Source organism: Takifugu rubripes, chromosome 16 (genome assembly GCF_901000725.2).
Source record: "Takifugu rubripes chromosome 16, fTakRub1.2, whole genome shotgun sequence".
Lineage (NCBI taxonomy): Eukaryota > Metazoa > Chordata > Actinopteri > Tetraodontiformes > Tetraodontidae > Takifugu > Takifugu rubripes.
Window position 1 is genome coordinate 9,441,059 of NC_042300.1, and position 21,478 is coordinate 9,462,536.

Here is a 21,478-nt window from a genome sequence, read left to right on the forward strand (position 1 = left end):
GTGAGACTGCGACGTTAACAGGAAGAACACGTGCGGCAGAGTGGAGTCGATAAATCTGTAAACCATTAGAGGCCCGTATAAGAATGGGCTATAAAGCGGTATTAATGGTGTCGCTGCCCCTCAGGTAACTGACAGCTGCCCTCCGCTAATGTGACAGAGCTGTCAATAGACAGCTGGGAAATCACTAATAATGTCAAAGATCTAATTAATAGACTTGATCTTTGTTATCAGAGGCAAAATTGAACATCCAGAAATTCAGAAGTGAGCCGGTAGGCGGTGGAATTGAAATTGATTAGAGGAGCAGCGTGCCGATGCAGGATCATTGATCCAGGAGCATGCGTGTCGACGACAACAGGGGAATGAGCCCCAGATTAAAACCAGATCCAGACCCTGACTCCTGTCCTGAGACCGAGGACTAACAGTACGATGCTGCACGGGACTAAGAGCTCAGTGAGCAATACATTATCTCATGAGTGAAAGCCAAAGTGTTCTACAATTCATATTAAAAAGTATTAATAAATAAAGCTTTTGAAAAAATAAGACATAAAAACAATTCAGAAAAGCTGAACGTTGGACGCAAACAGACTTCTGGTTATTGAATTGCGAAGAAACGGACCTGCCGAACCGCCTGGATATTAATTCCAGAGGAGTGCTGAGAGCCTTCTGAATTCTTATCGCAGCACTCTTCATTGCTCTTCAAACACTTATGCCCACCCCTCAGGTAATCTCTTTGGCTTTGTCTCCTTTCTGTTGCAAGTATTTAAAGCTCAGGAACAAGCCGAATCAAACACTTGTCGGCTATACGCCTTAGAAATTCCGCGGCGAATCGCGATGAATCCCGCCGCCTGTTTAATGCGCGCGCGTGCGTGTGTGTGTGTGTGTGTCTGTGTGTGTGGCCTCTAGCAGGCAAAACACAGTTCCTGTCCAGTCCCGTGGGGATGCTCTGGGTGGGACACACAATACTGTCACAACTCAGAGGGAAAGATAAGGACGGGGAGGTTCCAAACAACCGTTTCCAAACTGTGACAATGCAAACACACACAAAAAAGGCATCGCAATAAGTTCATAACAGCTTCACTGAGGGTTGATTATGCAAAGAGAAATGCTTTATTAACAACAGCCTGCGGGACGTGAGAGTGTAAAATGAGAAGCTTGCAGCTGCCTGTGTTGACGCTGCAGCATAAGCGCTGATATAGTGGGTGAGGGCACTGACCTCTTTGAATTGCAGTGCTGTTTCCTGGTTCTACAGAGCTCTCCATCCCACATCTCATAAAAAAAAAGCAAGCCATCGCATTTCTTACTCACATTTGTTCCTCCACTGATCCCACTTAATCCAGCTCCTCTTCTCCACCTCTTCCTCCTCCACTATTTTTTTTAACATTCTGGTCTTTTTTTTACCATTTCCAGCACCTTTGTTTCACCCACCATGTGTTTTTCTCTCCATCTCTCCACTCTCCCCGTCCCTCCCATCACCACAACCGGCTGACATTTTCTTTATTGCTCTGGTTCTGTTTTGAGCAGAACTGACCTCCAGCCAACATTTTGATTCCTTTTTTTATATATTATTGGGAGCACTTCAATGCTGGTGGCCACCACAGCCACAGTTTGGTGCCTGCAATCTGTGTTGCCCTGATGATCAAACTGGTGTGCTCATTTTTATCCAGCTCACAGCTCCATTTGCGTCTCCATGACTCACTTCACAAGTTCACTTGTTCTGTCATCAGGAAGCAGCACGACCTCATTTGCCCCAGCACTTGACAGATGATGTGGACCCGGTCTTTTTTTTCCCCACAGACGGGATTTTTACTCTCCTTTCCAATCATCAGGACATTTATCAAACATGGATGAAACATGATGAAAAGAATCTTGGGGATTCCCTGTTAAATGACACAGAATCTTGCATGTGAGAATAACCTCAACTTTGCCGTCTCCCGTCTCTTCTCGGGCTTCCCTTCGGAGCTCAGAACACTCTCAGTAACTCTGAACCCTGCAGCCAGGACAGCCCATAGCTGCTTGTACTACTGCTCCCTCCAGAGGAGGAATCAGGACCACTCAAAACTGCTTTTATCACTTTTTAACATGTACACCTCCGCTGGAGTTTGAGTGAAAGCATCTCCCGATGCCAGTTTCCTCGGAGGGGTTCTGTCACTCGCAGCATTCAGGAGTTTTGCAGCCAAAAAAAGAACAGACCGCAAGTCCCGGTGCTGTTCGTTATACTGCTCCTACTTTGTAAATAAGGCCACAGCTCTTTTCATTCCTCAATTTAACCATCAGTAGTGGTTTAACAAAAGAAATCCAGGAGCAGAAGATGTCGTGCTGAGATATTCACGCGTATCACTCGCCATCTTGCGTCAATGTTGAATTCACGCATTCGTTCATCTGAGTAATTAGTTGCACACTTGACTTCATACACAGCTTCTTCCTGCTCCTAATAAGGTGGATTCTGACATTAACCGAGGTGCAAATGGAGCTCAGAAGATTAATTTGGCTTAAAGTGCTTCTTTCGTTCGTGTGGCGTCCTGCTCATTCCACCCAAAGGTAAGTGCCTATTTACTCTCCTAAAGCGCAGGAAACAGAAACTAATTAGTTATATAGCGGGATGAGGAGCATTAGGTTTACTCAAGGAGAGGGTAAAGCAGGGTATTAGTGGGTTCTGGGGGCAACAAAGAGGGTTCATTCCAGGACGTTTGCATCAAAAATGGAGATCGACAAACTGTAGCTACTGTACAGCTTAGGAGACAATAAGGTGTTAAAATAGCTACTCATAACAGGAGTGTCAAACATTTTTCTTGGTCAACTTCATGCACTTTTAAGGTTCATTAAACTGCACCTTATCACACACTCCAGTTATAGTAGGTGTTGGACATTTTGTCTGAAAATCCATTAGTGTGTGAGTGCGATTTAAGCCTGTCATTCATGTGAAAGTTTTGAAAAATGGCCCGGCTGTATGAGGTCTGTACGGGGGCCAGGGACTGTTGACAGGACCAATTACGGAGGACTTGTCTCCGTCGCCTCTGAGCACAGAGACTGAAGGTGTGTGCATACATCCGCTCAAAGTCACAAGTTTGAAAGCTGTGTTTGGAAATATATTTTAAGAGAAGCCTGGATGATCAGAGGTACAAAGTTTGCACTGCCTGAAAAGACTGACAGTTTCTTTCTCTTCCCTGGGTTCTGATTAACGGCGCCAAAGCCAGACTGTCGTGCACGCTGCTGCCAGACAAATTAAACTATTCAGGGCAAAGAAAACGCAATTAGACTAATTAGATGAAACGAACGTGTGTGTGCAAGATTAACAGAGGCGCACTTCTGCAGATGTATGTGTGATTTACATTATTGGGAGTGTGTAACCGACTGTGGGAGGTGTGTGTGTTCCTCTTTAATGAACAAACAGCAGCTGCTTCCATGGTGAAGGAGCTGGAGCACAGAGAGAAAAATGAGGAGGAGAAGAAGAGCAGCGCCGCCCGTGCTCATCTGGGCCTCTGTTGTGGCTGCTCAGGCTCGGCGAGTGAAATGATGATGAAAGGAGGGTAGGTAGCGTGAGAACGGTAATACACACACACGCCTGCGCAGGCAGACTGGGCCAAGCCCGTGGAGGTTACATCCTGCACATGAGTTCTGAAGAAGACGCCACTGTTATGCAAGTCTGCCTCGTGGCTTTAAAGCGACAGACGAACGCCAGCACCCGTGCAAACACAACATTTGAATGGACAAGAGGCCGGTGCATTGCTCAGACTGCGCCTCTGTGCATCCGTCTAACGACCAACATCTGATTTTCTGCCAGTCTGCCTCGTTCCTCCCGTCCTCACTCCAGGACCATCATTCACCAGTGTGGAACGGGGTTCTTGGTCAGCTTCCCAGCAGCGATACAATCCATTAACAGATTCACCAGCAGGAAATTTGAGCTCTTTATTGCATCTGAATCAATATTGGCTCCGGCTTGTTGAAACAAGCAGGTAACTGGCGCCGCTCAAATCACAGATGAGTTGCATAAAATCACAAGCACCTCTAATTGGAAAGAATGAGAGTGGCAAATAAGTTTGATTTCAGGTGTGTGATAACACTTTTAAAGCACTGCTGGAGGGGGTTGGTTTAATACAGATTTGTTAGGCTTTCATTTGGGCTGAAGCTGAACACAGAAAATCTGCCCGTGTCAGATTCAGATCTTTTCCCAGAAGCAATAAAGTTAATGAAAGCCTCCTGGCGGCAGATGCACATCAATAACACAATGAAGCAGAAGGACAAAGGACATTTACTGCGCAGATTATTAAACTGCCAGATTACAGTTGGAACGGTGTGATTTCAACGCTGTAACATGACAGCAGCCACTCAGATTATTGCTAAAATCCAATCAGATCAATGGAACAGAGTCTTACCTAATATGAAGAAGAGTGATCTCTACCTGACTTGAACCAGTTAAACCAGTGTTCACATCCCCTCAAGACCAGGGATCCTCTAGTGTCAAGCCTCTAAACTGCTGCCTCCAGACACCAATAAACCCACATTTTGTAGCTTAGTCCAAAAATAAAGTTTCAGATAGATTATAAAGTGAGATGGATGATGTGTATTTGATTTAGAAGGGGATTAAAACAAAGATAAAAAGAGATGAGCAGAGAAAAGGGAGGAGGAAGATGCGTTCCCTCGTATTTTCATCATTTCACGATAAGCACTCACAGACGTGCAGGCATGGAGGCCTCATGTGTCCACAGTGACTCGGGTTTTAATCTCCCTTAGATATGAGGAAACACATATTCAAAAGCAGCCGCGATGAGAATACACAGAATACACAAATCCTGGTAACAGTATATGTATACACACACACATATGCACGTGCGCTGTAGCACAGCTGTCCAATATGTAATGGCACATCTGTGTGATTATGCAACTACACGTCAGAAATACTCTTTAGGGACGGTCTCTAATCTCAGGTCTAATCTAACATAACAGCTCATGAGACATCACTGAAATGGAAAATTATGGGATTCTTATCACTTTTTGTTATACTTTACTGACTTTGGTGGATTATTTGTTGGATTTGGTAAATTGTCAGCAACTTCAAGGTTTGTTTCAAATCCTTGGCTTCTGTTATGGCTTCGGAATAAAAATGTTAAGTTAATCATAAAAAAAAAAGGTTGAGAGACCATCAATATTGGTGCATCAACATATTTCTGATATCTGAACAAAGATGTACTAATATTCCACAGTTCAAAGATCTACTGTGACCGATAACGCACGTGATAAATGAAACAACGTGAGGTTGAGCTGCAGGGATGAGCTCATTTACAGAGAGACCCTCGGCAGACGTGACACAACCTGGCTGAACGGGTCGGAACCTTTTAGCCAACATTTATTTGAAGCATAAACTCAAATGAAGAGCAACGCATCAGGCGCTTTAATCCACTTCCTGTCAAGTGACAATATAATCTGTAGGAGCAGATCAACACCAAGATCCGTTTTCATGCCTGCGATTTACATTTATTTGCTGGTTCTTGGTACAACGGGTGTCAGCAGCTCCAAGGCGGTTTGATCCAATTAACCTGCCTCAAATCCTTTTAGTGGCTTTAATATAAAAAAAGGAGAAAAGCTCAAAACTTCCATTTTCCTTCAAGTTGACAGATTTGGCTGTTGGCAGCAGAAGGCTGGCAATAACAGAAGCAGCTGGAAGCACAAAGGGAACAAATAACTTAACCTCAAGCAAAAATGTGAAAATTTCCTCCAGCACCACTGTTGAAATTTGCTTAATCGGACATTCAAACAGTTTAGGAAGCATTCCAGTAACTTTTCCTCCAGTCCACCAACAATAAATGCTAAATTCATGTGATCCGCAGGGAGTTGGAGAGAGAAATCTTCCCACAATTCCCAGTTAGCGATGAACTAACTTCAGTCGTTTCTCGTAAATGTACATGTGGCCGATTAATTTCAATTAGAACGTGGACTGCATTTATCGGAAAGACGGTACTTAAAAAATGACACAGTTGCTGCTTTTTAATGGATCCTGAACTGCTGAGCCAACCTCCCAGATGATAGCAGCCTGTGTAATTGAACCCAGGACATGACTGAGATTCGATATTTATAGCAAATGCTGGAGAGAAAAAAAATACAACATCCTTTGAAGAATCCAGGACATCCTGGCGAGAGATGATGGCCCTTAAGCAAATCATCCTGAAGGAGAAAGAAAAAAACGAAATGGATGAGCCAGCACTGACGTTGAGGCTGAACAATCTAATTGAGGGAAACTTCAAATGGAACTTGCAATAGTTTTTTTTTTTGATAACCAAATGCGGAACTCCCAACCGAGCTTGTATTTTTCCCAGTTTGATGACAGAAAGTGATGCAGGTCTCTCTGTGGGTCCACTTAACCATGACTGGAGGGGCCGTGCAGCAGTAATTGGCTTGACTTGAAGACCGAACTCTAAATCACGTAGCGAGCAAACTCACGACCAAAGGCTCGCACACACACGCCACACATCAACCCCTGGATCAGCTCTTCCCTGCACCTTTTAGACCTATTTAAACGCTTTTAAAGCGTGTCCATGCGTTGCTGAAATCTTTTGCCTAAACACACAAACTACCACAAGAGTCACTTAGAAAACGCTACATATGCAGTCCAGCAGATTCCCCAGAAACAGGGAGCACTAAATATCCATTTAAAGCCCAAAGAAGTGCTCTAAAAGCTTGAGGTTAAGTGCACTCGCATCTCATTGATTACTTGTTTTTAGAGTTTTTACGTACTGAAGCATTACAGCGCGGAGAGACCGAATCAGAAGAAAACAGCACTATTCTGAGCAATATCATCATTATTCTGATCTAAGCCGTCCCGGGTGATAGTTCGGGCTCTGCCCTAAATGGGCGGGCGTCTGCGCAAGGCTCCGTCGTCCAACTGCGTCTCTGTCCGTCCAGATTCCAGTGATGAGGTGACAGAAATGGGAGCGCACAGGGTTTCAAACACGCACGTCCACGCAGAAGAGCTGTGGGTTCAAAAAGCTGGATGATCCCCGGTCGCTTCATCCTGTGCTGAAACGGGCGAGAGACAAACAGGAGCGAAAAGAGCAGGAAAGCAGCCGTGCGCCTCGCCATTGCCATCGGGAATCGTCTTCCATTTTCCTGACTACCAGCACAGAAACCTTTTTTTCCCCCCACTGCCACTGACTCGATTGTTTGGATTTGTTTTAAATTTCATTTGTAGCGTCTGTGTAGGTTTTAGGCGCGGCCCTGGGGCGCCACCGTATAAAATCTACAATGCAAAGGAAGCTCCAGACTGTACATAATCTTTTAAAAAGATGCTGAGTAGACGTGGTGTGGAGGAATGGAGCAGAGAAGAAAAGAGTGCATATTGTCAGAGCAGTTCAATAAACTGCTGCCTGAAACAGACAATAAACTCTTCTCTTGTGTAGTCAACCAGCGCAGTGTGACATCGTTAAATTAACCACAACAACACTATTTGAATCAATGGAGTCTTCCACACGGATGCAAATTTCCAGGGATGGTGGGAGAGGGTTGTGTTCCCTGAAAGGCTAGTAAAATTACAGATTAATAAAGACCCCACCTGCTATAAAATCTTTCTCCAATAGGTCCAAACAGCTGTTTTAGCCGGATAAAAGGATATAAAGTGAAATCAAATTGCCTTTTTGATCGCAACAATAAATCAAAGGGTACCCCTCCAACTGCAGGGAGGAGTGAAAACATCAAAATCAGAAAAGAAATACGAGGCACATGACACCGTCAGGGAGGACAGCCCATAAAACGAGGCGGCGTCAATAAACCAGAAAAATGACCTGACCTTGACTGTCAATAAAATGTAAGTGCTCCTCATTGATAAGACAAACGCAGCAGAAATCCTCACTGGGAGGACGAAGACGGAGCACAAGAAGGGAAAGAACTCCCAGTTTAACCAGTGACTGGATTCACTCTGGTGACCGAGACCAGCCTACGGGCTCCACAAGGACCATCACGGATTAAAAACAGGCTGAAACCATCAGCACAGACGCAGTTATAAACATGGAAAATGCTAATTAATCAGTGACAGTGTTGGTTTTAGCAGTCAGAATTTTCTTTAATGACCAAAAAAAAAAATGTAATTGAATTTGAAAGAACCTGAACCCATAAGGATCTGTCTAGACAATAAACTTCCACAATGGAGCGCCTTAAGTAAAATGAAGGGTTTATAGATATTAAATGTAGTGTTTGTTTGTCAGAGCGTGCCGGAGGTGACGCGCTGCTGTGCAACCACAAGCTGAGCTCGTTAGAAAAAGGCTTCCTTAATAAAGATCTTCAAACACCAACTTTGTGATTGCCTCAGTGCAAATATTGATTTATCTCATTTCAGAAAGTGCTGCTAAATGGGAAAACGTGCATTAAGTGATTTTACAACTCTGCACTTTAATTAAACTCAAAAATAAAAACAACAGGTGTAAAACCATTGGATGCACCCCTCTGTTTAAAACTCCCCTCTTCAAAACCTTTCTGCCTGCCGTACTCTGTCTTTGTAACTTGTCCTTGAGTGTCTAGAAATAAATTAAATGTATTACAATTATCATTACAAAGCGAGACCGACCTGTGGAACTTTGCTCGAGGAGACCTGTTCTTGTTTAAAGTTTCTCGGTCGCTCCTCTGATGTAAGTGTGGGTGTGTTTTGCTCCCTGTTTCCATGAGCAACAGAGCGATGCTTAATGAATGCACAAACAAAACAAATGCAATAATTAAATAGCCCAAAATGACACTCTCAAGTTAAGTGTTTACAAAGAACGTAGTTAATGCGTCCGACGCAGCAGCCTGTTAAAAGTATAAGTAAAATAAGGGAAAACATCACTTTAATACGCACCAGATGGATTCTTCAAGCCCGTATTCACTTCGCAATCACTATAATTAACAAAGTCGTTCAAAATAAATTCACTGCAACATTGTGAGAAGTCAGTCAATTCGCTGATGTGATTGCCGCTGCAGAGATTCCAGCGCAAAGGTTCGCACTTTTCTAATTAAAAAGGAAAGCTATTAAAAATTTAAATCGAACTTCAGGAAAAGCACTCAAGATAAAGAGCGGGGCAACGGCAGGAAGGAGACAATGGTCATGAGACATTTATCTCCTCCCAAAACTAGACGCAGGAGCTGGGAATGTTAAAGCAGTTATAAAGAATGACCCGCGAGAACATTAGCAATTCAGCTCAGAGGAAGCTAAAAACGTAGAAATGGGGAAACAACGCTCGGAATAAAATTGAATCAAAGTGGAAAACAGCACTTTGCTTCTGAAAAGTTTACTTAAACTAGCACCGTTTGAGGAGGGGAAAAAAAGGCCGAGGTAATTCATACGGCAGCGGTACCTCTGAGCTGCTGGCCGTTACTGCAGCGTCCTTCCCAGCGCCCGGTGCACGTAGCGACCACAGTGATGTATAGAGGACAGTGGCAAAGATTCTTCATAACAATGAGAATATTCTGTTGGGGGCCATCCAGTTTCACGCTGTATGCAACCCAGCCTTCGACGGTTTCACAGTTTAAAGTGTTATTGTGACAGTGATATAGTCGGTGGGGCCTGGGTGGGGGTTGGGGGGGGGTTCTGCTGGGTGTGAACTCCCATTCAAACACCAAGTGTATAACATTTCCTTCAGTCCAAGCTGGAGCCATTTCCACAAGCCTTTTGTACGGCCTCGTCGCCGAGGTAACGCCTTCATTTCAATCAAAGGTGATCTCTGAGCGTCGGGGAGTGGTGAAATATTCATCAGCGTGCACGTGCACAAGATCGGAGTGTTTGTGACGGAGGAGGGCGGCCACACGTCCTCTGGGTCCGAATAGGATTCAACTCTGACCAAAGAAATTACTGAAGGCAGATACAATCAAAGCCGTGCACGCCGCTGAATGCGGGCCTGCTTTTATGTAACCAAACCATTAGAACAACTTCAATAGAGATTTGAAGAGCCAGGAATGAACAATGAACGTCCTTTAAAAGAATATAAATGAGCTGGAAGGCTTCTCTTCAAAAGCACTGTAATGGAGGTCTGGCATATCTGAACTTTACTGGCATTTAGAATCCAAACAGTTTGACTCATAAATCAATTAAGCAAAATTGATTTAGTTGCACCCCCCCACCCCCTTTGTTTGTTTTTTTTAAACTTGTTTTCTAATGTTAATGCTGGCTGCATTAAAAGTGGGAGGTATTGGCCCTCAGGAGCCGCTACGCTGCACCTGGTCATCTCATGTGCGTTCTGACATCTGACTTGTTTTTAACTGAACTACAAAGGCTCCACGTGCACCGCGAATTTACGCTGATTAGAATTTCCTTTTAAAAATGAAAAATAAAAAAGATCTCCCGGCGTGCTTCGCCGGGCCGTCTTTTCTCTTTAAACAGGCAGACTGTGGCACTGCCATGGCAACCAGCATTTTCAGCTCGTGTTTGGTGGTTGTGAAACACAGAAGCTAATTCGCAGTGTAGTTCCCGTGTAGCTGAAGTTGCTCCTCACTGCCGACACTCTCCCAGGTAAAAACCCTGAAAACATTGACTAGGATCACAGCGTCGACTGTTCGAGAAATGGAAACATCTGAATATGACCAGAAGCAGAGACGAAGAGGTTATTCAGGATTAAATCACAAATTCAGGACCTCTTAGACAAGAGCTTTTGGTGCTTCATCTATCAGGATTAAAAGACTCTGAAGGACCACGACTGTCACAGTGGGTCCTGATTTAAATACATTTTGTGGAGGTGCAGTGGAAACACACACAGACAGATTACCAGGATTTTTTTTTTTGTTTTACCCTCAGACGTGGTAAATGACATCAAAGAGCGAGTCGTCCTGGCCGTCGAGGCTGTCTCCCTGACGCGCTGTCCGCGACTGTTTCAGACTTAACAGCCAATACGTCAGCAGAACCGAACCATTTCTGGAGCGATATTTGTTAAGTCCCGGCCCCAAATGCATCTCGTTATTAGAAAGGACAGACAGGAAAGAAGAGAACGCTAAGGTGAGGCTGCTTTGTGAGAGGCTTTGGTCTGAATCTGTCTCAACGGAGAGGATATCATTTAAATTTGGTAATCACTGTGTCACAAAGGTGTGTGTGTGTGCGTGCGTTGTTAGGACCGATGTCCTTTCCGCCTGCTGGGTAGTCTGTGTGTGTAAGGCCACCAAAACTGAGTTATGATCACACACACACAGAAGCTGACTGACGGTAGACAGTCAGACAGTGGTGATATCACAGAGAAGGTCACAGGGAGGAAGGAGAGAAACGAGTGGACCGACAATCAATTGGCTTGTCAATCATACTGTTGCTATGCTACTGCCCAAGGGCGGGGCTTAACATCAAGCTATAAATGGATCAGAGTTGTGAACTAGTGTGTGTTTTCAGTTTAGCTTATGGTAATTGATTTCTGAGGAATGGGAAGACATCAGTCCAAAATTAAATCTTCGTCACGTTCCACAGACCTAAGGGCATACGTAAAACACACAACCCCGTCCACATACCTTTTGTAAATCTTACTTAATGAGGACCGAAAATCATCAAGTCTGACTGTTATTTTAGTCGCCACATCCCTTATTGGGACGCTCTCGCTCATTTGGCCACTGGTCTCACTACGGAACAATGGGTTCCATTTTGTTGCATAAACCTTGGACCAGAGACACACACTCACTTGGCAGACGCCTCTCGAGGATATAAAACCTTGGGAGTGTTTCTCAAGGGCACGTTGCAGCCAGTCTCATAGAGATTATATAATTACTGTCATTACATCCAAATTGAGCTTTAAAAATAAAGTTTAGCTGTGGCGCTAACTGTTATAACCTGTTTTCTAAGAAGGCAACAGGAGAGAAAAAATCATTACAGCAGGACGCTGACACACAGCATATTTGACCTTTAACCGCCTCTCAACGTTTCATTAATTAGTGATTTTTTAAAAAAAAATCAGCCCTCCTTCCAGCCTGCAGGAATTCTACGTCTGTACTTCACATATGGATTGTTTCAACCTATTCACTAGACCGGCCAAACTACTTTTGGGCAAAGCGTCGCCCGCCGCGACCAAAGGTAATTGCTTTTTAATTAAGCCCCCGGCGCTAATCCCACTGATATTTAGCAGACAGGAACTGGCATTCACCAAAAGAGGTGACCGAGACTAGAAGAGGAAGACGTACAACAAAAAAACCAGCCGGCTGTACGCTGGACAAATGTGTAAAAGGCTTTGGTGGTATTCCTCTTTTGTCCACAGTGGGAAACAAATGAAGCTGTTCATGTGCTGGAGCAGTAAATGAATTTTCGCCCCATGCCCAATCGGTGAATAGAGGACGTAAATGAGGACATGGATCATGTTGTCTGTGTGTGTGTGTGTGTGTGTGTGTGTGTGTGTGTGTGTGTGTGTGTGTGTGTGTGTGTGTGTGTCCTCCCAGTCCCCCGTTTTCCCCCCATTAACCCATCCTCTCACTTTTCTCCATCCCAGGCTCATATTTTACATGTTTGCAGCGATTTTCCAGCATGACATGTTATTCCTCTCTGAGCCGACCTATTTGCTCCATTTTCACTGAATCCAGATTCATCTCCTCCAGGGTAATGAGCCAAAATGTCCCTCTTTGCACACACTTACGTAATAAGTATGAAATGTGCTGAACCACGCTGACGAAACCGTAGTGAATCTAATTCTAAAGTCTGAACTTGCTTTAATGTGGGCTGTCCGACGTGTAAAGGTGCATCTTAAGCGGAGCTGATGTGGGACAGACTGATCACTGCAGACTGATCCTTTTTTAATCTCTATCACACAGTTGATTAAACTGCCACATGGTTAATCTTCTAACCAAGACTTGTGATTTCCAGAGACTTTTTACTTTTAACAAAAGCTGCCCAGTGATGTGTTCGTTGGAATATCCTCCAACACCGGCCGATTCGCTCCGTCTTGAATGTATATTTCACCCTGCCCAATTTCACCCGTTCCATTTCTCCCATGAAATCAAGATTCTTTTACAAAATATTGGAATAAATGCTGGAATCTTTGCCCATTGGAAGAATTTGGCTGCCTTTCAAAGCAAAAGACTGCCCCTTTACATTGGACACATCACTGACTTTCCACTTACATGAGATATAATTCAAGTTGCATCGATTTTTCTTTTTCTAGGACCGGTACTCACTGGTATTTTAAAGAGTCTAATAAGCAGCTATGAAAACAGGTGAGCAGGGCTAAATTGTTGCCCCCTTTGCTAGCATAAACCTGCGATATGCGTTAAAGCTCTTTCTGGTGCAAACAACTTTTCATTTGTCTCCATTCAAGCAGCGCAGATACAAGATCTCAGGAAAAGGGGCGGAAAAAGAAGCAGGCAGCACGAGTCTGGCCGACGTGCTGCTTCCATTTATGCCACAATCCAGATTTTTTTGTGATTTAAAAAACTATTTATACAAAGATTAACCCTGTTTACTGACAATGAGAAAGAATAATGTTTGGGGTTTTTTTTTTGCCTTGCTAAAATTTAATGACGATCCCTGGATGGTTGCGTCATCAAGCTGTGGGAAACGTTACAAACCCAACAGTTGCGTGACCTGTTAAGGTGAATTGCGCCCTGTGACGTGTGAATCGGCTGTAGACGTAGCGACGCAAACGTGCCGTTGGAGGATGGGGTGCCGCAGACAAGAGATGCCGCTGCGTCGGATGAAGTATTTGATCAATGTTTCAGCGACGCGTCTCATACGTACGGCATCGAGGGAGGCTCAAGTTGCATGTAAGCCATCTGCCTAAGACTTGAGGAAAAGATGATTTGAGCAGGATGGGGTGGGAAAAAGGGAGAGGTATTAAATATTTAAGATTGGCATGGGGTGAGCAGATGAAGGCATAAATAGAAAGAGAAACCGTAGCAGCATATGCTAACTTCCTGGGGTGTGATATTGGGAAAATTGACAGAGATCTGACAGAAGAAAAATAAGAGGAGAAATATAACGGAACCCTGTAATAGTGCCGGAATTACACAAAATGGGGAAAAAACACGCACAAAACAAAACAATCTGCACGGTAACCCAAAGGTCAATCCTCCTGTGATCGTTAGTATGCCCTAATGTTATTGATTGTGTGTAGCCCTGATTGAGCCAGGGCCACTAGCTGCTTTTGTGGGGATTATCCACCATAATCTCTTATCCAATCTGATATTTTGACGCACGCTCACACAGTATTGACAGTGAGTCAGCAGTGTGTTTGTGTGCCTAGCACAGATATTGGCAGGGTGGGACAATGTCAGGACGCAGCACTCAGGTCCTCTGCCCCCACAGATTGATTGTCAGGCCCAGAATAGAAGAGCAGTAAAGGAAAAATAATTGCTCCCCACTTCCACATTTAAGTCCTCTTTTGGATCGTACTGCACCTCCGTGAGAGTGGCAGGAGAGATGTGGAGGGGAGCTTTTAAGGTCAGAACAACTCTGCAGGGAACAATAAAGAGCCCTGGTTTTGCCTTGTGTTGCCTCCAGGTCAGTGTGGCCTCCCCCTTTCTGGTCATTTTGACCACAATCTAAGAGATTCTGACACTTTCATTTCGGCGACATTATGGAATGAAAGAACAGGACGGGAGGAAGATCATTAGTAGAGAATAACGACCTTATTGTAAAGTTGTGGAAGGATCTGAGAGTCATGATCCCAGAGGAGCCAGAAAGTTCTGCTTCCTGAAAGAAGAAACCCGAAAATGTTGGGCAGACTTCTTTAACTATCACCTTTTTGCTACCATTAGGCACAAACTATTCAATAAAACTACAAGATGTAGCTGATGTTACAGTTTGATTTAAATAGTGTGGGCAGTAGAATTCAGATTTCAGGATCAATTCAGTTTAACCCTTAAACGCTCGCACCATCCTGGCTGCTCATTGAGAGCACGACTGAAATGTGCAGCTCAGCCTGTCAATCAAATACAAAGTTGCTGAGTCATGACTGCACTTTCCAGGACTGTAAAATCTGATGCTTGAAAGCATTAGACGGACATTATCAGGTTTAACTCCCTGCCGGGACCAGTCTGAGAGCCACTAATGGACACGGATGCAGAAAATCCATCATTATAGAGAAACACAAGCTGGACACACACACGTGCACTTTACCGATTCACTAAATACTATCTCTCTGTCTATGTACGTGTGTGTGTGTATACCCTCCATATACACACACACACACACGTACATAGACAGAGAGATACAGAGCTAGATAGACGTAGATCTAGAGATGTAGACAGACAGACAGACAGACAGGCAGACAGACAGGCAGGCAGGCAGGCAGACAGACAGACAGACAGACAGACAGACAGACAGACAGACAGACAGGCAGACAGACAGGCAGACAGACAGGCAGACAGACAGACAGAGAGACAGAGAGACAGAGAGACAGACAGACAGACAGACAGACAGAGAGTGTGCATCTGCTGCCACTGTGGACTTTGTCACATGACTCCATTCTTCTCATCAAATTCTAATTGATCCACCACTTACAGCATTAACGGAGGGTCCAAACAGGGGAGCGTCTCAACTCCGAGCTCTATCAGTGATTTAAGGGACATCTGGAATCACCACCACTGCTAATGGGAAGTCTTCTGGTAATGATTTATAAGTAATGATGATTTGGAGTGGGAACCCATTTCCATTTACTTTCATCGCAAGGTGTTTAAAATGATTTCTATTTATAAAGCGGGTTCCACATCATTCTGCTTCCTGTGAGTCATCAGCGGCAACGTGTGCATTGGGTGTGCACGTAAATATGGGTGAGCATGAGAATTAACATGCCTCGCTGCCACGCATCTATATACAATACACAACAAAGAAAATGAATGGAGAGCAGCCAGAAAAGGAACTGGGGGAGTTCTGGGTGCACCCGAGACTTGATCTGCTAGTGTTAACACTTGCTAATAAGTGAGAAGACCCCAGTGGAGCTAAAGGACAGGGAGGTCAGGCGGCTGGGCTCTCTGCCCGTGCCTGACTCACCTGCCCTGGGGTAGTTATGAGCCGTGAGCAAATGCAAATGGAGCACGGTGCCCAAACCCCAGTGTCCTGGGCAGTTTTGAGACAAACAACAGGAAAGCCGCGGCACGAATCCACATCCCTTTGGGGGTTGTTTCTAAAGTAGGTTTTGGATAGACACACACACACACCCACACACAGAGCAGAAGTCAATGCTGCAGTAATGAGAGTAGGAGGACACTCCTCAGGAGAGAGTTGGGTCCTTCAGCCAATTCCCAGACACATATTACGCACAGAGAAGCGGAGCAGCGTGATAGCGAGGAGACAGAACCAGGCGCGTGGCGCAAAAATACTTATTGCTTGGAAATAGCTTGAGCAATAGGCAAAGAAGCAAAAATAACTCAATTGTTTCTTACGTCTAGCTGAATTCTAGCAGGAGTAACCTTGGACTGCGGCCGGGATAAACACCGCCCCTTTAAACATTATTGCTTTTAATTGAGAGAGTTGGGGAGGAAAACAATTACCCAGGAAAATATTGCATTTTAATCTCTCCTACAATCTTAAGTGGATTCGACTGCTTCTCCAATGTGTCTCAAGATCACAAAGGGCCATATTATACCTCAGCATGAGAGCCTTTACAAGAGCATACGCGCTGGAAATTGAAGTGGGATTGGCGGGGGGGGGGGGGGAATGAAAGTTATGATTCAGGTGGTTTATAAAGCCATCATTTATATTTGAGAGGAAGCGCCACAGTCACTCCCCTCCGTCCTGAATCCAGTCAGACAGAAGGAAGAGAATAATAGAAGCACATACAAGACAGCGATTGATTCGGACAGTTGGGTTATTATTTTGGTTTCATTGGAATTCCATCTTTAAACCCAATATACACCAATATTGGATTATATTACAGTAATTGTAATGGTAAAATGAAAGACAAAGATAATTTGTGCTAAATTATGCAAATGTGTCAACACAAATGGTCAATAAAGGATTATGAGAACCATCCCGATTTGGATACCAGCCCTTTTGGTTGGTTATGAACCAGAACCGTCCAGGAGGCGAGAATGGCCAGATAGCTAGACCCCAGAGGTTGAGCCCCGGGCAAATTCATCATTGAGACAGTGTTCACTGTCACTGTTCCAGCCTAGCAGACAGTAAGCCCACCCCAGGGAGGCAGGACAAGCTCGACATCACCGACTCCCCCAGGGCTGAGCAAACGGAGCCACAGTGACGGATGAAACCCGGGAGAGGGCAGTTCAGTGTTGAATGACTGATGCCTCCTACTGGTTGGGGCGTAATCCAGGAGGCTCTGGTTCTTAAAGATGTCCGACTGAGCCAAATGAGAGTTTGAGCTCTGATTAACTACAGAAACAGGAAAACAGAAATGTTGCTTTGCAAAGGTCCTGCAAGCGCAGAGTTGAAGGAAGAATCTGGCTTCAACCCAACGGAATGGGGCGATTATTTATCAGCTTGCATTCGTGGTTGTTGGATTCTACTTTTCACAATGGCAACGAACAGTGCAAATTGCTGAAAACAGATCTGCGATTACAGTTGTTCGCAGCAAAAACCCTGACAAACGACAAAAGCCACAGAGCAGAAAAAAGGGCGGAGCACGGGGGTGATGGATTTATGGATTAAGGATGGATTAAGTTGAACCACCGAGGCATGATTGAAGCTGGCGAGCAATCGGGAGCCCTTTGGGTGCACCAGTCATTGCGACTGTCAGATCCCAGCAGCTGGATCCCTTTGCCCCCCGACCGAGAGCGGGTCAATTCAGTTCAATTTAAGAGACTATGGTTAAAATCAGCCGCCAGTCGTTATCAACGGCGCTACCTAATGACACCCTTCAGCGCAGGTGTACGGTGCACACTTGTGTCAAATTAGTTTGTGATAACAGTTATGATGTGAAATGAGTTTTAAGACGTAAAAGCTTTAAGCAGACTCTGGATGAAACACATTTCAATTGTATTCATTACAAATAACAACAGAAAGTGAATATTCTTCTCTGGCTGTCGGTATATTTACACCTGCATCACTACAGAGGAGCTACGCAACAAAGCAACAACAACAACAACACAATCAGCGCTTACAAGGTATAGATTTATAAATGTTAATCAAACAACTCTGACTTTAAACAATCAAAATATCTTTTAAAAATAAGACCAAAAGGTCATGTTTGGAGTTTTAACACACATTTTCCTTCCAGTTTGTTAAACCAAAATTAAACAAGAGAAACTCTCTCTTCCAGCCCGCTCTCTTCCAGACACATACCTTGCAGAGTTTCTGGTAGCGTGGCGAGGAGATGGCCATCCTCTGGAGCCTGTGTAGGAAGACCACCACTTTCTGGAGGGAGGTTCGGACCATGGCCATCATCTTAAGACTGCTACAAGTCTGTAGCAGCCTGCTCTTCGTCCGCATGCTAGCACTGCCCTACCCCACTCATATTGTACTCCCTCTCTCTCCCGCTTCCTAACACCCCAGCACAGCTGACGTGATACGCACATACACACATGCACAGAGAGAGAGAGGGGGGGGGGGGGGGGAAACACACAGAAAGAGAGAGAAAAGGAGAGAGAGAGACGCTCCACTCACAGGCGTACTCAGCTCAGCATGCCCCCATGTTTCGTCACATATATAAACACGCTACACTGAATGCAGCCTCAGTAAGTGCCACACAGCCCTCAGCATGCAGGGACACACACAAACACACACAACTGATACAGGGGATGAGACGAGACACTCACTTTCTCCTCCACGCGGACATTCACACGTGCAACCGTGCACCGACTGGAGACCCAGAAGAGTACAGAGTAAATCACTTGTGACGGAAACCCTGCGGAGTCAAAGGACGTTAACGAAAGAGAAATGAAAAAAGACACGGGAGGGCGGGAAATAAAGGACACAGGTCCAGAGAGGGGAAGAAAGAAGAGTGCCGGTGAATGGGGAGAGGAGATTAGAAGAGAGGAGAGAGCAACGCACGAGTTGCGCTGGATGACAAGAGAAGATCGCCAAACACTGTTCACTTTTTACTGCTGCTATTCAGCAGGAAGGAAAAAGAGAGAGAGAGAGAGAGAGAGAGAGAGAAGGTGGGAGGGATAGATACCGTACTCCTTCAGGACCAGGAAGAGAGAAAGAGAGACAGAGAGAGGGAGTGGAGAAGGAAAGAAGGATAAGGAGCAGCAAAATAGGAATAATAAACCCATGACTATCTTGAGGGCTGATAGATTAATGGGAAAGAAACACAGAGAGAACGAGACAGCGAGAGAGAGAATGGGAGTGACTACAGGGGTGAACATGAATGGTCCAAACGAGATATAGAATCGAGCAACGGCAAGGGAGTTATTACTCATTTCCTATTTGGTATTATTAGCCGCTGACAGCTGACTAAATGACAAAAAGTGTCTGGATAAATACAGAGTACAACAACTGATAAAAGTGCTTTGTGAACACAACTATTTCATCAAAGAAACGGTGGGAAAGATAAAACACCTCTGCTGGAAAACAAGTATCAAGCATCTTGATTTCAAATGAAGTCTGCAGTCTTGATTGCAGTTAATTGCTGGTTACGCCACTGTAATGCACAACTGACCTGTCGCTCAGTTTGACTGATGTTCTCTCGTCTGATCGTTGCGAAAAAAGTTGCCATAGAAACGATGGATTTGCAAAACAATGATAGAGGTAATATAGGTTTTTGTTTGAAATCTCTTGACATCTTTATTATGCGCAGTCACACAAAACGACCCCAGTGAGGATGAAAAAAAATCATTTCAATCGAAATATTAAAAGAGGTATCTTAATAGGCTGAAACTACCCATCCCTCCATCCATCCATCCACCCATCCTGATGCTTGGTGACTGAGACCTTATTGGAAATTCAATGGCAGAAATAAAAGAGATAAGTAGAGCACCAAAAAAAAATAAAAACCCAGAAGATTTAATAAAGAAAACCTTGAGCCGATACTTAAACCGTGTTTGATATGCAGCCAGTCATAAAAGCAAGGTGCACACTCACGAGTGTGATGAATTGGTGGCTCAGCAGAGATGTGGACCACACAGCAGAACACACAGGTGGAGGGTTCCTACCTATCATTACGTGTATGACTCTCTTGACTTTTATTTGAAGCACTGCTGAAAAACACAACCTTCCTACCAATCACCCCTGAAAGGCCTTATTTGAAATGAGAATGAAAACCTTCATATTGCCCTGAAGCGGCACACTCGTCAGTCTGCTCCTACACAACTGTGACTCACGCACAAATTTGAACGCAATCAACACGTGTTGTGGGTTCATGGTGAAGTGCGGTGCTCACTCTACCCTGGTTTGTATTGATAAGTAGAGACACTGGGACTATTCACGCAGGACAATCGAGTGAATTGGGCCATCTGCTCTTTCACCAACAGACAAAGGTGGGATCATTTTAGTTACAGTACAGGTAAAAGGCTGTTCCTTTACATCTAACTGACACACATACAGGTGAAATCAAAAATTCCACACAGACCTCTGCAAAAAACCAGAAGAACAAAGCTTGCTCGCGTTTGTCTGGCACAATCACAGCAGCGCTGGCCTTAACATGAAAGCCACAGTCAAGATAAGAACCCGATCCGAGTTACTATGTGACACCGAACAGCGGCAGGCTAGGAGGAGGTATTTAATAGTAATAGAATAATAGAAGTCAAGAAAATAACTCCGGATAACCACATGTTTTCTCTCCAACTGTTTCAACGTAGACACAAATGCCATTCATAAAAGTTGAATGAGCCAAAGTTGTCATCAAAAGACATTTTGCACAGGTATTTCTAAGTGTTGGCAAAGGTCCGCTTACAGATAAGTACAACACAAAAGATCTTTGAAACAATAATGAATTAGAGAAATTTCCCCATGGTGGATAAAGATAGTTGACAAAAAAGAAGAGCTACAGATCACTGTGTCTAATAAAATGACTATTGGAACATCTCGGCTCAATCGAACAGAGTTGAGGACAGGCAGTCAACATTTTCTTTCACAGAAAGCCTCCAGTTCAAAAGGAGGCAAACACAAAAACAGAGTACAGTGCCGGCTCTATTTGTTGAAAGGGTGAGCTTCAATGGTTCTGAGATTAAAACACAACATAAAAAATAAGCGGATGTGCGTCAATATATTTCTGAGGTGGGATCTGGGTAATGACAAGGCGGTTGGTGGAGGCACAAACGCGCCCTGATGCACAAACAGCGCGCAATGAATTGCTAAGCAGGACGGGTCAAGAGGATCAATGAGCTACACTTAGCGCAGACAAGCAATGGCACAACCTCTGAGTGCCAGAACATTCACAGAATTCTGGCCTGCAGACTATGCATGAACGCAACCCCACGCGCCCGCCATACGCCTATCAGCGAAGGGCATGCGAATGTGCTTCTCTGTACGGCTCCTACCTCCAGCTGTCGCCTCAGTTCCTTCACATGGGCGGTGTCCTGCGACAAGTCTTCCCTCTGGGAGGCGTCAGCCAGAACGTTAACCGTTGTCTCGGCCTCCTGGAGCCACTTAAGGAAAGTCTCCAGCTCCCTGAGAGACATCTGCAGCCCCTTTAGCTCACTGTCCAGGTGGGCGTGGCGGTCAGTCGCCCTG

At 44.6% G+C, this 21,478-nt stretch overlaps 1 protein-coding gene across 8 annotated transcripts in view; it reads right to left on the bottom strand.

The window, feature by feature from the left end:
- Nucleotides 1-21,478, bottom strand: part of utrn (utrophin) — a 105,472-nt gene that overhangs the window by 45,047 nt on the left and 38,947 nt on the right. For all 8 annotated transcript variants that reach the window (XM_029849623.1, XM_029849628.1, XM_029849625.1 and 5 more), the window contains one exon: nt 21,286-21,475. In XM_029849623.1, the coding sequence (XP_029705483.1) occupies nt 21,286-21,475 (190 nt within the window). The remainder of the gene's footprint in view (nt 1-21,285; nt 21,476-21,478) is intronic.